This window comes from Fundulus heteroclitus, unplaced genomic scaffold (assembly GCF_011125445.2).
Source record: "Fundulus heteroclitus isolate FHET01 unplaced genomic scaffold, MU-UCD_Fhet_4.1 scaffold_37, whole genome shotgun sequence".
In the NCBI taxonomy this organism is placed as follows: domain Eukaryota; kingdom Metazoa; phylum Chordata; class Actinopteri; order Cyprinodontiformes; family Fundulidae; genus Fundulus; species Fundulus heteroclitus.
This window is the reverse complement of record NW_023396781.1, coordinates 1,903,528-1,921,078: the sequence shown is the minus strand read 5'-3', so window position 1 is coordinate 1,921,078 and position 17,551 is coordinate 1,903,528. Positions and strand designations below refer to the sequence as shown.

At 43.8% G+C, this 17,551-nt stretch overlaps 1 protein-coding gene across 3 annotated transcripts in view; it reads left to right on the top strand.

Annotated features, from left to right (window-relative positions):
• The window catches only part of exo1 (exonuclease 1), a 49,279-nt gene extending 35,406 nt beyond the window's left edge, over positions 1-13,873 (top strand). For 2 of the 3 annotated variants that reach the window (XM_021310736.2, XM_036130666.1), the window contains exons 11-14: positions 6,541-7,045; positions 8,808-8,900; positions 12,928-13,124; positions 13,668-13,873. In XM_021310736.2, the coding sequence (XP_021166411.1) occupies positions 6,541-7,045; positions 8,808-8,900; positions 12,928-13,124; positions 13,668-13,752 (880 nt within the window). In that variant the 3' untranslated portion in view covers positions 13,753-13,873. The remainder of the gene's footprint in view (positions 1-6,540; positions 7,046-8,807; positions 8,901-12,927; positions 13,125-13,667) is intronic. The other variant, XM_021310737.2, reaches the window with a different exon arrangement.
• The last annotated feature ends 3,678 nt before the right edge of the window (positions 13,874-17,551 follow it).

The following is a 17,551-nucleotide window of genomic DNA, read 5'->3' as shown; positions in this document are numbered from 1 at the left end:
ACACAGTATAAGGCTTTTACCCAGTGGTTAAATGTATATCTACTCAATTGCTAAAGTAGGAATTTGAGGATTTTATGCAACTTCATTTTGTCTACGTCACTGTAACTCAGAGGAACATACTGCAATTTCTACTCTACTACTAAACCTATTTATATGCTGGTTACATATTTTAAAACCTTCACGCTCAGTGGAAACATTGTATCCCCAAAATGACAATTTAAAGGTATACTATGCAACCGGGGTTGATTTTCCAGCGAGGCTCCCCCCAGAGGGCGAAAGTAAAAGTGCACTGTCATAAAGATGCTCAGCTGTTCTGGTTTCTCCGTCAAGCCAGGCGCGGTGGTTTTGAGCTTAGCAGACGAACGCAACGAAAAGTCGAAAAAATGGCAGTACAAACAATGACTAACACAGTGAAAGTATGAACATGCACACAGAGAGAGAGAAACCATTCCAATATTACTTACAATCGCATCAGCAGAAACGCGAGGTCTGCGTCAGCCTTGCAGCCTTCTTTTTCTTTTAGCTCTCGCCATTCGGAAAAAGCTTGCCTGATGTTCACCCGTGTACGACTTCTCTCTCTGTCCAGAGCCCTTTTCCTCTTTCTTGCCTGCTCCGACATGGGCTTTTGCTGTTTTTTCGCTGGTTCCGCCATGATAACAGCACAAATATCGCCACTGCGCTAGCAATGAGCATACCTTTCACTGGGGGCGTGTAGCAGTTCTCGCCGTAAAGCAAGACCGACTCTCGCGATGCACAGACTTCTGAGCCTATGGGTGCGGGCCGAGGGCTCCTGCAATGGCGTACCGCACACGTGAGGTCACCATCTCAAGAGCAACGCCCCTTGCCGCTTTGGTAGGACAAACAGATAGAGAGCGCCCGTAGCCATCAGCCATTACACGCGCAACAGAAACAGCGATATGGCCGACTTTGCAGCCGTTAAACTTTCGCAAGTTGATGTCCCAGGCGCACGGTTTACTGGTCGAACTGTCGAAGAACACACCAACCTTCAGCTCAAACGATGGCTTGAGTGTCGAGGGCTTAAAAAGACTGGAAAACGGGCCGAGTTGATCGAACGGTAAGTAGGGTTTTTTTCCTGCTCGGCGTTCATGGCGTCGTCGGCCGTTTTTTTTCTGTTTGTAATCACCGTCCAGGAATTTGAAGTCATATCATTTGTTTGAACTGAAGTAGTACTCAGATCAAGCAAAGCAGCGGCTGCATCAAGATCACGCTGGGAATCAGCGTCAGCAACAAGTAGTTTCCTCTTTTTAGAGACTGGTGGACTGGTGAAAAGTCGTTGTTTGGGGGCCTTTCCTTTGCATCGAGCGTACCTCTCCAGCTGAAATGATGACAAAACAAACAATCATGGTCAACTTAGGGACCTAAGCCAATATCGCGAGACAGGATAGACACGCAGACATGACAAAAGTGTAACAAAGGATGGCTTGTTTCGTTGTGAGCTGTTCGACGTATGATCAGATTTAAGCTTCAATAAAACACCAAAAAACTCGTACCTGTTCACTACTTGATGTCGCTGGAATTGGGTCAGGATGTTCTTCGGTTGGGCCCTTTCCTCCAACAAAATGCTTGCTACATATGTATGTGAATTTGGTAACTTTTTCCGGGTTGAACTGTTGTGTAGGCCGACCGCACCGGTGTACCCAGCGCACACATTTCTCCTTGGCAGTCTTGAACTTCGGGAAATGAATGAAGAAAACATTCTTCATATGCGGCCGATCAACGTACCTCGAGTCACTGTTGCACGTTCCATAACAACAATGTTTGAAAACCATGGTCTTAGACTTGGAAAAAGCAGTCGTTTTACGAGTAAAACCAAGGGTAACGCACAGCTCTTTTACAGCGAAACAGCGGAGGACACAGCAAGCTTGCCCTACCGCTTACCACGTGATATGACGTCTCATGACGTCACGTTCTAAAAATAGCTTGCTTGCGGTACACCGTTGCAAGTACGGTATTTCCCTTAAAACCTTTGTTCGACCTGAAATGACTCATTTAATCATCCAAAACGGTATGGAACACATTAATTAACTGAAAAATGTTGCATAGTATGCCTTTAATGTTAACATTTGTGATAAACTGAACAAGTCTTTATTTTGAGGGGCGACTTCTTAAGCCAGAACTCTTTAAAAACATTGTCTTCGGCTGGAAAATGAATTATGACAAAACAAAAATAAGATGCATGTCACAGAAAAGACTAGTGATGCTAGAAACATGACAATTTCTTAAACTACCGAACAGTAAATTATTTTGTTTATAATTAACTCCACTCTTAACATCCACAGCTGTAAACAATAACACATTAAAGTAATGTTAATTCAAAGCTGTAATGCGGAGTGAGAAGTTGGTAATAACTTCCTTATGCTTTTTTAATTATAACTTGTCTAACTATAAATTATTAAGGACTAAAACACCTGCCAGAACTACCTGTAAAACCTAAGGGTGATTTTACAAAGAACACCCAAGTGCCTGAAGTTTTTCTGAATATCCACATAAAAAAACAACTAAATAATTGATTTCTCGTCATTTATAGCAAATACAAAGGAAAATCGAAACTTACTTTAAAATGAGCCATCTTCAATAAGGTAAATAAATAATGTGAAATGTCCCCTTTGACGGTTTAACTCTAACCGTTCATCTCCTCATGACGGACACTCCCCAACAGGCTCCAACGTTGCTGCTGATTGCGGCTTTCTGCTGCAGTGAAAAAACCGAATGCAGAAACTTTGGATAACTTTGAGAACAGCTTTCTACTTTTCTCCTTCTTTCTCTTCTTCTCAGGACCCCTAGGATAGCTTCTTCCCTTTTTATTTCATTTATTTAATTTTTTTCTTCTCTTCTCTCCTCGTCTCGTCTCCACGCGCCGTTTGTTTTCAAATGGTTTTGCCGTCTCCCTAGACCTTTCTGCACATGCGCAGCAAATGGACTGATCCAATGTAGTGGAGACTTTAGGGGGGGCCCCGAGACACACTCAATATTATAAGCATTCTGATGGCATTTTAGCGAAAGGATTGTAATCAAAAACATAATTAATGTGCACAAATAAGTGATAGATGTATTAACCATACATGTAAAATGAGTTTTAGGGGGCCCCCAGAACTTGCCTAGTTTTGCCTAATGGTAAATCCGCCCCTGCTCATATGTCATCTCTCCCTTACTTCTGGCCAGTCAAAGGACTTTCTCTTTATCGCTGAAGTTCAGGAACTTGGCGATGAGAGGCCGCGGTCTGTCCGATTGCTTCCCAATGCGGTGCGTTCTTTCCAGGATGACAGGAGAAGTGAAGTTGTCGCTACCTAGAATTTGTGGTATAAACTTTTCCAAAAATCCTGCAGCATCACAACCTTCTGCTTGTTCCAGCACATTTATTATCCTGATGTTAGATCTCCTGCTGCGATTTTCTAGATCATCAGTTTTGTCTTTCAGTTGCGTTATCAGTTTCTCCATTTTTGTCGACACGGTCGCTCGTATCTTTAATATCGTCTTCGTTTGTACTTACTCGTGTCTGTATCTCATCAACCTGTTCCGCCAGCATAGAGAGTGAGGACTCGTTTTTTGTTAATGTTGTTTCTATGCCAGCTCTTTTTCTGTCAATATGTTTTGTGAGGTCCTCTTTAGTTTCTTGAATTGCATTGAGAAGTTTGCTGAAGGATATTTCCTTTTCCCCGTCCGCCCTGTGTCTTGCGGTTTCGGCGTGCAGGTGTCGTTAAGTTGATTTGCAGTTTTCTTTTGCTTTGTATGACGAAAGTTAGAGCTTGCCATGCAAAGGTGTTCTTAATTGCTTCGCCTTTTTCATAAAATCAAAGGGTATTAGAAGTTGAATCAGGATGCTAGGTACCACCGCCGAGAGCTCACGAATACACATCTGCACCCCTCTGCTGCATCCGGGTCTTCGTGCACCGATTCTTAACCCTATTGTGCAGAGATTTCTCACCTCTGTATTTATCCAGCTTCCTGAATGATTTGCATAACAAACCAAATTTTCATTTTAGAGTCAATGTTCAGTGGCTGTTAAACCCCAAATTATTCACCCCTTTGGTAGATTTTGGTTGATGCTTTGAGAATAATTTGGAGTTTGTAACTGTCATGGTTTTTAGGTGTTTGGCTCACATGCAGAACACAATCGGGAGGCAAGAGCAGTTTAAAGATGTTTATTTCAGGCTCGGAGATACACTGAAAATAAGGCTCACAGAGTGAGCGGCCGACAGTAATCGAGACACCGGGATCGAAACACTGTGGGAGAAAAAGAACGCGTTAAGCAAGGCAGATGTGGGAATCTAACCGTAAGGTGGGTGTGCATACCGTCGGGCACAGGTAATCTAGCCGGGGGGAGTGCAGCGGTAGTACGGGTTCAGTGGAACTCTTCTCTAGGAGGAACTAGGTGACCGAGTGACAGGTGAGCCGGCAGGTGGAACGGAGGCGGGGAGCCCGAGCAGCACCCCAGCAGGAAGCGGGAAGCAGAGAACAGCCGAAGGAACCAGGGTGAATCCAGGGAAGGGAACGCTTGTCTGGCTTGGTAATACCAAGGGGGCTCGAGGGGAATGCCAGAGCAAAATCTGAGCGAAGCGGATCCAGGAACTTGACTTGAAGCTTAAGCACTCGAAAGAGCGTCTGAAGAATAATCTTAACTTTTAAAGTCGGGTCAGGATTTAGTTAGACAATGTAGGTCATCTTGTTGACTAGTGTTCAGTTAATTTCTTTGTGCCAGTTCTCATGTACTCCCAAGTTAAGGCAAGGATAGTTTATTTTTAAAGCACCTTTTAGTAGCAAGACAGTTCAAAGTGCTGTACTGGCTCCTTCCTCCTCCAGTGCAGCTCTGATTCCACTCACCTTAATCACCCACACCCTTCAGTCTCTCATCATCCCTGGACTCAATCCACCTGCAAGCTCCACTATAAAGGCTCTCTTCAGTCTCCTCTTCCCTGCCGGTTCGTCTTCACCCAAACCTCGTCTTCCTGAGATGAGCGTTTCCCTTCCCTTGTCGTCTGGTCTGACCACACTCCTCCCTATGCTCCTGCTTGGATTCCGTTCCAAGCCCTGCCCGAGTTCCGTCCTGAGGCTCTCCTATCAGGCTCTGCTGGGGTCCCATCTCAAAGCTCACCTGCTGCCTTGGGTTTCGCCCCAAGGCTCACCTGCAGTCCTCCAGCCTCCCCTTGTGTTCCCACACAGACGGCTCCCTTCCCGTGTCTTCCCCCGAAGCTCTTTGGACCTCTTGTCTTCCACCTCAAGCTCACTCACAGTCCTCCAGCTTCCCGCCGTCAGTCTGCTCCTGCACTCAGCTTTCATCTGCTCAGCCCGGTAACAGACTCTGGTTTTCCACCTCCACAACTCATTATTTGCAATAAACTCTCAAAACGAGCTCTGTGTGTGTGTTCTTGTTCGGGTTTATCTCATCAAATCATGACAGAAAGGACAAACATTGCGTTAACAAAGGAATAAACTAGACTTCTTTCTAACATTAACAAAAATACAAAAAGCATAAATCACAGTGCTTAGTTGTTTCTATTCATAATAAGAAATAATCTAAGTATTTTCTTGGGGATTTCTGATTTAAAGTAATTTTGTCCAACTTTTCCAAAGCAACAACTACTGGAATGAGCTTCATCACCAAAAAACTCTACACTTAATTGTTTGTTCATACATTAACAAAGTAAAGCTACAACTTAAGGTCTCTGCTCTGACCTTTCTAAACTACATCTAAAATGGCAAGTAGAGTAAGGGAAGAAAGCACAGTAGAGGTGGTGTGTGTGCCTGTGTGTTTTAGTGTAATCGTGTGTGTGTGTGTGTGTGTGTGTGTGTGCGTGCGTGCGTGCGTGCGTGCGTGCGTGCGCATGCACGCATGTGTGTGTTAGACTGTGAACTGTGACAGCGCTCTCAGCTAAAGTCTGATAGTGTTGACGTTATCAGGCAGTCCAGTAGCGCTCTGTTCAGGTCACAGATGTCACAGAGCGTCTTGTTTACATAACATCCAGGGAAAAATTAAGGTTGTTTGCCTTTCGAGGCCAACAAGGAGGTCAGATTCTGATTGGGCAGGCGGACTCTTGTTTTTCTGTCTGCCTTAAAGTCTCACTGGTACATCTCAATGGCGATTCCAAACAGTCAAAATTGTGATCATTCTGCCAGCTTCCAGCTTTCTCCAAGATCGTTCTGATCCTGCCAACAATCTCATAAACCACAGGTGGCCTACAGTTCTGCTTACACAGCATTTCAGTCTGAGCGCTGGTAGCGGACACATCGCTCACATAGATCAGGCAGCCTTGACATGGGCCGAAACAGCTGCCGATGTTTTTAGAATTTCTCTACACTACAGGTAACTGCCAGCTCCAAAAAGCAGAAATCCTCTTGTCTTAAATTCAATTTTGAATGCATTTTCAACATCCTCAACTGATAAAATGGATAGACACATGATCCTCCTCCAAGGAGTCCACCGTGTCTCCTGCTGCACATAACCCGTCGGGCACAGGGCTCATATGTGTGATGTAGATTTTTGTGTTGTTTTGTTACAAATGTATTTGTTCTTACTTACAGATTCTTCAGTAGCTCTAGTTCAGCAACCGCTGTGAACACCAAGGAGTCCACTGGGGGATCGGAGCAGACAGCTAAGGATCCTTCTCAGGACAATTCCCTCAGTGAAAGTGATGGTCCTGATGTCCCACCTGTAGAAACCCCCAGTCCTCCTGTGTCCCCTGATGGTACATCCCCTCCTTCCGCCAGCAAGGGTCTCAAGTTGTTCCAGTGGTCAGGCAGCTCCTCCTCCACTGATCTTTCCAGAGCAGCAAAGTCCCCCTCAGGTGTGGTCGCCCTGCTGCAGTTTAAGTATAAGAGAGCGAGTTCCTCATCTCTTCAGACAACTTGCCAACTTTCTAGAGACTCATTTTCCCCTGAGATAACAGCAGAACATGGGGACTACCCCCCAGACTCTCCTCCCTCCCAGGACAGTGCTTACTTTTCCCAGTCCCAGTCCACTTCTATCAATGAAGAGGAAGTCCTTCCATACATATGCTCCTTCTCCTCCCAGAAGAAGACTCCATCTGTAAGTTCCCAACACATCTACTGCCTTTACCAGCGTTCATAGAGCTCTTGAAGCTTGGTTAGACCTCCAACATTAAGCACTGTCTAAGGGTGTTCCCACACGTGAGATGTTTATTCTGTTTAGCTTGTTTGCTGCAGCATGTTTCAATAGACGGCAAAACAATGACAATGAGGAGGAAGTCTTGGGGGGTCGACAACAACTTGGGGGGGGTGTATCCATGTGTTTTTTTCCCTGCCATTCACTATATGCACGCGCGAAAGCAACAACAAAAAAACGCGTGTTAACGTCAAATAAACATGCAAGCATATCGAGTTAGTTTTTTTTTTTTTTTTTTGAATGTTGGCGAGGCGGTAGCGTGAGTTTGGCGAGGCGGCCACCTCGCCAAGATAGCGCTGCGGGAAACCCTGGAATATAATATACAGGTGGATATGTACCAAATGAATAGAGTTTTACAGATATGTACAATAGCATAATATACAGATGATTATTATAACAGAGTTTACATGTACTATGAATATATGTACAGATGGTTATTACTTTAGGCAGAATTGTGAGCATGATATACAGGAAGCTATTACTATAAAATGAATAAATAGAGTTTGGACAGAAGCTATTTAAATTAAAGTGCAGTGGAAGGTAATTGCATATTACAGTTAAAGTACGGTATTGCAAATGTATTTGTAAACAATTGGTACTGTGAATAGACAGTCAGCAGTGCAAATCAATATTCAGTCATAGTGAGTAGTGCAAGATGCATGTAAACAGTTGTACAATAGTAACAGTCAGGAGTGCAGGTGAACATTACAGTCTTGTAAATAACAGAATAACAAAATGGAGGTAGGTGTGAGGAGGGAGAGGAGAGTCTATCAGTGAGGGTTAGAGTTAAATAAAGAGACAGCTCTGGGGAAAAAGATGTTGTTTAGTCTGCTGGTTCTGGTCCAGAGGCACCTGAAACGCCTGCCGGAGGGCTGGGTGGAAAGAGTCCTTAAGGATGTTGGTCAGGATACTTTCTATTGCACAGCGATAGAAGTTCACCAGGATAGTCGAGGATAGCTGATTTTTCCTCAGTGTCCTCAGGAAGAAGAGGCGCTGGTGAGCCTTCTTGACCAGGCAGGAGGTGTTGGTTGACCAGGACATGTCCGCTGAGATGTGGGTCCCCAGAAACTTGAAACTGGAGACACACTCAACAGCCATTCCATTGATGTGGATGGTGTCGTGCGTGCCTCTTTAATCTTTTCTGAAGTCCACGATGAGCTCCTTCCTTTTGGTGGTGTTGAGGAGCTGGTTATTTTCAGTGCACCATGTGGCCAGGTGCTTGATCTCCTCCCTGTAGGCTGTCTCATTGTTGTTGCTGATGAGACCAATCACCGTAGGGTCGTCCGCAAACTTGATGATGGTGTTCATGCTGAGCTCTGTGTTGCAGTTTCCATTTATGCTATCCAAGTGTTTAGATTAAATACAAGAAAACTTGTTTTGCACTATTCTCAGTATTTCATTGCATTCTGCAGTCAGAGTATTTCTCTGATCAGACACAGGTGTATCTGCTTTCTGTGTTGCCATGATCTGTGCTTCTGTTGATGCTTTTTAGCTTATCGTTATGTCTTGGCATACAATTACTGATTCATCTAAATTTTGATGCAGTTTGATGCAGGTCTTTTACTGTGGGATGAAAACAGCAGCATTTTACACATTAATTCAGAATGTACACATTTTCAGGGAATCTCTGGTTTAGGTTGTGATGAGTGTTTTTGTTCTTTGTTAGGAGAGGAATTCAAGTGCTGATCTAGAACCAGAGCCAGAAGGCCCTGCTTCCCTCACTGAAACCTGTCGAAAATCAGGCATGCTGGGATCAAAGGTGGGATTTTAGTTGTTACGATCAACATTTAGCATTGTTTTGGTTTCTTACTTAGTTTTGTTTTCATTTAAAGAAACAGTGTGCCTCTGTAAACACATTTAATTTTCCTCTAACAGGCGAGGAAGTCTGTATCAGTGTTATATAAGTGAGCAGCTTGTAACCTTACACATGTAGAGGGTAGGATTAGTTCGGAGTTGGCCGTGACTCCAAGCACTTCCTATTACTTAGTAATAAAATTAGACAAGTTGTCAGAAAAACAGCACTACGTCTAGGAGAAGTGGCAACCTATTGGTTAAATGCTTCCTTAGTTGCTGTATATTTGGCACGGCAATGCCACTGCAATGAAAGGGTACTGTTAGATGTGGAAGTGGTGAACATGTGAGCAAGTTTTGGGTCGTCTGACTGGGTTTGTTCTAACTCTAAGCTCTGTTCTTGCTCAATGCGTGAGGCTGGGAGAGGATGCTGGCGCTATCTGTTCGCCGCTTCTCCAGTCACGGTAAAATAACGGCAAGCTTTTTAGTAAACTTTTATTTTATTCTTTTAACCTTTTTACTAGTTAGGTCACCGACCAGTGGACCTTTTTTTTAATCAACTATTTTACCTTCCGCACCACTGAACTGTGGACCTGTATGGATTACGTGGGTTTTTGAGTCTAGCGGTGGCCTACCTGTTGTCGCTAGCAGAAACTCCTGCTTGGAGACTCCCTGGAGTTGGTCACTGTCGCTGAGGCCTCAGTCGGAAAGGTTTCCTCCTGGACAGCCTGGACTGAGTTTGTCCTGGGAACCACCCTTCGCCGCTGCCGCAGAGTTTTCCACCGCCACGGTACCATCACTATATTGAGTTACTCCGTCAACCAGCTGGTAAATCGCAACAGTTTCCTCACTCCAGCGTGCAATGCAGTGATTAAACAACTAGGACTTCTCCGCCGTTCACACTATGTCCATAGAGGTTCCCGCGGAAAGGTTTTCTGCTCACGAACCAGTCACACCATCCCGGTTATTTGGTCAGAAATGCGAACTGTCGCTCCACACATACGTCATCAGAGCGCCGGCTCCTACCGAAGAAGTAGATTGGGCATCTCCATGACAACACCTCTCAATGTGCTGAATGGGAAACGTGGAGCGGACTTCAGTCTACTACGGCCAGTGCAGAGATTTGTTGCATCATCAAATAGCAAAATCACACGTTTTAATGCACAGTATATCACAAATACATCCTGCCTCATTCACGACTACATCCTGGATAAATCTCTGGATTATATGTGCATTACAGAGACCTGGCACCAACCAAGTAACTTTTTTTCTTTAAATGAGAGCTGTCCCCAAGGATATAGCTACCTCCAGAAAGCTTGCAGCACAAGGCGTGGAGGCGGCCTGTCAGTCATCCATCGCAGTGATCTGGAGTTATCTCTGCAACCTTTACCCGAACTGTCCTCATTTGAATGCCTTGCATTTAAACGTCAGTCCCCTTCCCCTGTGCTGTTCCTCCTCATCTACCGACAACCAAAACCAAACCCATCATTTATCACTGAGATGTCAAATCTCCTCACAACTTTCTGCACATCCTCTGCCAATGTGATAATTTTAGGTGATATGAACATCCACGTTGACACCCCCTTCTGACGTTTTGCAGCTGAACTACTGGACTGCTTTAACTTAAAACAACTTGTTGATGTCCCCACACACACTAGGGGGCATACCCTGGACCTGGTCATGAAGCAGTGGACTACTACAATAGCCATCTGAGCAGCCTCCTGGACCTTCATGCCCCGGTTAAAACAAGAACAGTCACCTTCACCCGCTCAGCACCCTGGTTCACAGATGGGCTTCGTAAGATGAAGGCAGCAGGGCGGGTCCTTGAGCGCCGCTTCAGGGCCTCTGGCCTCACTGTCCACAAACAAATTTACCGGGAGCACAAACAAAAATATGCACAGTCCCTCAAAGACGCAAGATCACAGTTTTACTCTGATGCCATCAGAAATAACCCAGGAAATTCCAAGCAGCTTTTTTCCACTATAAACCACCTTCTCAAACCACAATCCCCCACTTACTGCCTCTACAGAAGAGCAGTGCAATAAATTTATGGATTTCTTCACATCAAAACTGCCCTTATTCGCTCTGCTCTCTCCGGTCCTCCCACCAAAACTGTTCCCCCAACTCATACCATCTCCAATCCCCTAAACTACTTTCCTGAGGTTTCATCAGAAGAGGTGTAGAACATCATCAGGAAGATGAAATCCTCCACTTGTCCCCTGGACCCTCTCCCAACATCCCTGGTAAAATCTCATATCACTGCCCTTAGTCCCCTGATCACTGCTGTTATAAATAGTTCCTTTCAATCTGGTCATGTTCCCTCTGTCTTAAAAAATGCCATTATCACACTATTGCTTAAAAAAAGCAACCGGAAGTCCTATCCAACTATAGGCCCATCTCAAATCTCCCTTTCATATCAAAGGTACTTGAGAAAGCAGTTGCCACTCACCTTCAGGACCACCTCAAACATAATAACCTCTTTGAAAAAACATATCATCCGATGCTGGCTCTTCATCCCTCCTCATCCTTCTTGACCTTTCTGCTGCATGGGATACTGTCGACCATGGCATTCTCTTAAACCGGCTCCACCTCACTACTGGACTAAATGACACTGCTCTCAGTTGGTTCAGATCATATCTCACAAACCGGACAGAATACATCTCCCTAGGCCACTCCAAATCACATCCACACACAGTTACATGTGGTGTCCCCCAGGGATCAGTCCTTGGCCCCATCCTCTTCATCCATTACCTCACCCCCCTCTGCCAAATCATCAGCTGCCACAATATTTCATTTCACTGCTATGCTGATGACATACAGCTCTATGTTAATGTCACAGCTGACACCTCACCCTCACAGTCATCCCCATCAAAACTCACCACCTGTCTGGAGGAGTTAAAGGTATGGATGGAGCAAAACCTTCTTCAACTAAATAGCTCAAAAAACGAAGCCATACTGGTTGGAACTCCTCATCAAACCAAATCCTTATCCATAACCAGCATCACCTTTTCTGGTACTAACATCCCGCTTTCGTCAACAGTTAGAAACCTTGGTGTAAAAATGGACTTCCAACTCACTTTTGAAGCACATATAAATCACCTATGCAAAACCTTTTTCTATGACCTCCGAAATTAAACCACAGCTGGCCTACAGTTCTGAAATGTCCAAACTTCGTCCCATTCTCTCCCTCCCAAACGCAGAAGAGCTGGTTCATGCCTTTGTCTCCTCCAGACTGGACTATTGCAATGCACTTCTCATTGGGATCCCTAGAAATTGTCTGCAGAGGCTTCAGTACATTCAAAACTCTGCAGCTAGGATCCTGATAAGAGTACGGAAACATGAGCACATTACCCCCATCCTCCATTCACTACACTGGCTTCCCATCTCCACCAGGATTGAGTACTAGGTTTCCAACCTGACACATCAATGCGTCCATGAACATGGCATTTTGTGCTGCTGCCCCGCATCTGTGGAATGCCCTCCCTGACATCTTGAGGGCACCTCAGTCCACTGAGTGTTTTAAAAAAGGCCTTAAAACATTTATTTTTAGCAAAGCTTTTGGTCACCTTTAGATGTTTTATTTTTATTTCTTTTCTCTCTCTCTTCTAAAAAAGCTTTTTTTTAATGCTTTTTTTTCTTTTTTACCTGTAGCACTTGGAGATCTTTTGATGGAAAGTGCAGTATAAATTAAATGTATTATTATTGTTGTTGTTGTTGTTGTTGTTGTTGTTGTTGTTGTTGTTGTTGTTGTTGTTGTTGTTGTTGTTGTTGTTGTTGTTATTATTATTATTATTATTATTATTATTATTATTATTATTATTATTATTATTATTATTATTATTATTATTAAACACTTTTACTAGCTCTGGTTCTGACCTCTTTGATGAAGAGTTACAGAAAGGAGTCTAAAAGGCCTGGGGCTCATCTCTTAAATGTTTGGAATATCAAACCTTTGGAGCTGGATCTCTATTGTGCTGTGAACTTGTTGTCCCCAGGTTTCTGGACTGTCGAAGCAGAAATCCAGCATACGAAATCAGGCAGCGAATACACCCACGTTAGGCCCAGCCAGAGTGAGTGGCCTAAGGAAGAAGGCTGTGGGTCCTGGGAAGAAATGTTCTTCAGCCTCTAACGAGAACAACCCTGGGGTCCAGGCCACTATAAGCAGTCTCTGGAAGAACTTTAGCTATAAAAAGTAAGGGAACAAAGTTATTTCACAGCAAGGTGAAATGCTTTCTTTTCTGATGTAATCTATGGCTGTCATATTGAATATTATTGAACGTAGGGGACATTTTTCCCTAATTTGCCTCCTTGGACCTGGAAGCTTCTGCTTCACCGTTGAGTAAATGACATAAAGTGACACTGACAACACTAAGACTGTTTAGTAAAGTTCAGAACACATTTTTTCATTAAATAATTGAAATCTTTTGTTTTCTAAGTCAAATCCTGTTACTTTGATTTCCAAAGTACTGCTTCTTAATGTGGGAAATCTTTTTAAGGCAGGTATTTTCAGCATGAAACCAACTTCCCAAGGTGCCATGTTGTACTAGTAAAGCTTTTCTGTCCTGTTTTTCCCTCCTTGTGATCTAAGCAACACATTCGCATTTCCTTTGTTATAAAATGAAAAAATCCAGTAGCTATTAAAAAGAAAATTGAGTCTATGAGTAACTCTTTGTTCATTTAATTATTTTTAAGGTTGAAAAGATCCAACTCATCTTTGCCATGTATGTATTTTCAGGGAAACTGTGAAGATCACCTCCTGTGTAAAAGGAGAGCCCATGTCTCCGGTGAAAGACAACTTGCTGATTCCTGAATCAACCTGAATTTAGAGGTTGGAGGGCAGAGCTTTTAAAACATACTATGTATGTTGTGAATAATTTCTCATCAACTTGTATATTTTTACTGTAGAGTTTTAAATAAAAACATCTTCTACATCCAATCATATCCAATGTGTTGTTTGGAGTTTTTCACAGTTTCACCCCTGCCAACCATGGCCTGATGTTAATACAGTGGCTCGCAAAAGTATTTATACCCCTTGAACGTTTCCAAATATTGTCACATTACAACCACAGACATCATTTTTATGTGTGTGTTTTTTAGCTGAGATTTCTGCCCATTCTTTGCAAAACAGCTCAAGCTCAATCAGATCAAATGAAGAGCATTTGTGAACTGCAGTTTTCCGATTTTGTCACTGTCAGGATGCAGCTTGTAGGCTGCATGCTGAGCCTCCCTTCCTCTCTCTCTTCCCTGCGTAGCCTGATTGGTTCCACCTGTCAGGCTGCAATCTTCACTGATCTGTCTCCACCTGTTATCACCTCTATATATACCCACCTCATTCTGTTCTTTTTGCTGGTCCGTAGTGTTCAACTCCTGCTCTGTTTTCAGCCAGAACCCTATGTCAGCTCAGTTTTTGTTTCAGTCAGCCAGAAGACTTACTTCAGCTTTGTGTTTTTTTGTTCAGTAAGCCAGGAGACTTTGCTTCAGCTTTATTTTTGATCAGTCACTGCCAGAGACTCTGCTTTAGCTCTGTTCCAGCCCAGCCTCAACCCAAGACACTGTTCCTTCCTGGTCTCAAGCCCTCGGCTCTGGTTTTCCGTCCTGGTCTCAAGTTCTCAACTCCTGGTTTCCGTCCTGATCTCAAGTTCTCGGCTCTGGTGTTCTCTACTGGTCAGTCTCTCCGCACTCCTCCTGTCGGCTAGCTTCTGCACCCTACATCCCCGTCAGTTAAGACTCTGGTTCCTCTCATCATCATCGTCATCATCATCATCTACAATGTTCAATAAACTCACTTTAAAGAACTTGCTCTGTGTGTGCGTGCTGTGTCCGGGTTCATCCTAAGACAAATCATGACAGTCACAGACTCTGAATTGGGTTTAGGTCTGGACTTTGACTGGGCCATTCTAACACAGGAATGTGTTTTGTTTTAAACCATTGTGTTGTAGCTCTGGTTGTATGTTCATGGTGGCTGTCCTGCTAGAAGGTGAACCTCCGCCCCAGTCTCAAGACTTCTGCAGACTGCAGCAGCTTTGCTTCCAGGATTGCCCTGTATTTGCCTCCATCCATCTTCCCATCAACTCTGACCATCTTCCCCTGTACCTGCTGAAGAGAAGCGCTCCCAGAGCATGATGCTTCCACCACCATGTCTGACAGTGGGGATGGTGTGTTCAGAGTGATGCGCAATGTTCGTTCTCCGCCACTCATAGCGTTTTGGCCAAAGAGTTCAGTTTTGCTCTCATCTGACCAAAGCACCTTCTTCCATGTTTGCTGTGCCCCAACATGGTTTCTGGCAAACTGCCAACAGGACTTCTCCTGGTTTTCTTTTAACAACGGCTCTCTTCTTGCCACATTTGCACAGAGCATAACTGAGTTGTCCTGTGGACAGATGCCCCCACCTGAGCTGTGGATCTCTGCAGTTCATCCAGAGTCACCATGGGCCTCTTGGCTGAAACTCCGATCAGTGTTCTCTTTGATCAGCCTGTAGGTTTAGGTGGACAGCCTTGTCTTGATAGCTTTACAGTGGTGCCATACTCTTTCCATTCCTGGATGATGGATTGAACAGTGAGATGTTCAAAGCTTGGGGAATCTTTTTATAGCCTAAGCCTGCTTCAAACTTCTCCACAACTTCATCCCTGACCTGTCTGGTGTGTTCCTTGGACTTCATGATGCCGTTTGCTCCCCAATATTCTCTTAACCAACCTCTGAGGCCGTCACAGAGCAGCTGTATTGGTACTGAGATTAGATTACACACAGGTGGACTCCAGTCAGCCTTTAACAATCATCAGGCAACTTCTCCAGGTAATCTGGTGCACTCAGAGAAAAGGGGGCTGAATACTTTTGCACACCACACTTTTCAGGTTTCTGTAAAAAAAATTAAAATCATGTATAATTTTATTTCCTCTTCACAATCATACCACTTGGCGTTGGTCTTTCACATATGATTCCAATAAAATAGATTTGTTTGTGGTTGTAATGTAATATGTGCAAAAGTTCCAGGAGTGGGAATACTTTTGCAAGCCACTATATTAGCACATTACACACCTGCGTCTTTGTGTGGATCTGTAAAATGCCTGAGCTACCTACAGGCTGAGCTGTGATGTGATAAGACTACAGAAATGTGGTACTTCCAGAACAATGAGAATGGCTGTGGAGAAGCAGCTCTAAGTAATCCTAGCAGACCAAAAGGGAGGAAGACTTTTAATCTCACTTCGTGAGTCCTCAATGCTAAGAAGAAATCAATGTATGTATGTCCCAAAATGTTCTACACTTAAGTAAAAATAAAACTGAAGTAATAATTTTTGGACCAATTGAGCAGTGATTAGGAGTTAGCATTCAGCTTCAGTCATTTCAGCTAGAAACCACTGATCAGGCCTGAAATCTGGGTGTAGTGATGGAGTCTGAGCTGAACCTCCATCTAGAGACAATTACAAAGTGGACCTTCTATCACCTGAAGAACATTTCCAGGATTAAAGGACAAATGTATCCAATCAGATTGATTACTGCAAAGGTGTTTTCACAAGTCTGCCAAAAATGCGTGGGTTCTCTCCGAGCACTCCGGCTTCCTCCCATAGTCCAAAAGCATGACTGTTAGGTTAATTGGTCTCTCTAAATTGTCCTTAGGTGTGTGTGTGTGTGCATGAATGGTTGTTTGTCCTGTTTGTCTCTGTGTTGCCCTGGCGACCTGTCCAGGGTGTACCCTGCCTCTCGCCCAGTGTGTACGCTGGAGATAGGCATCAGCACCCCGCGACCCCATGAGGGATTAAGCGGATCAGAAAATTAATGGATGGATGGATAGATAAAAATAGATATCGATTGATATCAATAATGATCAAAAACTTCAAAACATTTTAAGAGCAGCGCTAACCATCTTATGCTGTTGCTTAATGACCTATTTTAGATAACACAAACAAAACAACCCTTTTAACTTTTTATCAAACTACAAGTTTTTTTTTTTTTTAAAGAACACATGCTCCCTGAACTCTGAAGGGGACAGAACTTTGTGATGGAGCGTTCCTTGGTCTGTGTCTGTGATTGGTTGGGAGGCTGTAGTGACTGTGGATAGGCAAAAGGAAGGAAAACTGTTCTTCTATTGAACATTTTATTGACCCTTTTTTCCTCTATCACATCACACGTCTATCGATTGATATATATTATTGAATTATCGTCCAGCCCTAATCCAGAACGCTGCTGCCTGCGTCCTCACTAAGACTAAGAAAGAGCACATAACCCCAGTTCTAAAGTCCTTCCATGGCTCCCTGTATCTCAGAGAATAGACTATAAAATTCTTCTGTTAGTCTCTAAATCCCAGAATGTCTTAGCAACTCAATACATTACAGGCTTGTATGTGTATTTTATCAAATAATAAAAGTACTTGACTGACTGCTAATATGTATCAGACGGATTTTTTAATGTAGGCTGATTTAAAAAAACAACAACAACCAAAACACTCATAAGAAAATGGAATTACTGACAAAACACATTGGTTTCTGATCGGTGTGACCAGGCCAGCTGACAGCTTTGCTAGGGCCCGGGACAACGCAGTCTTTTTGGGCCCCCCCTCTACACCTGCCGCCAACACACACACACACACACACACTAAAAAAAGTCAACCTAACTGTATACTTC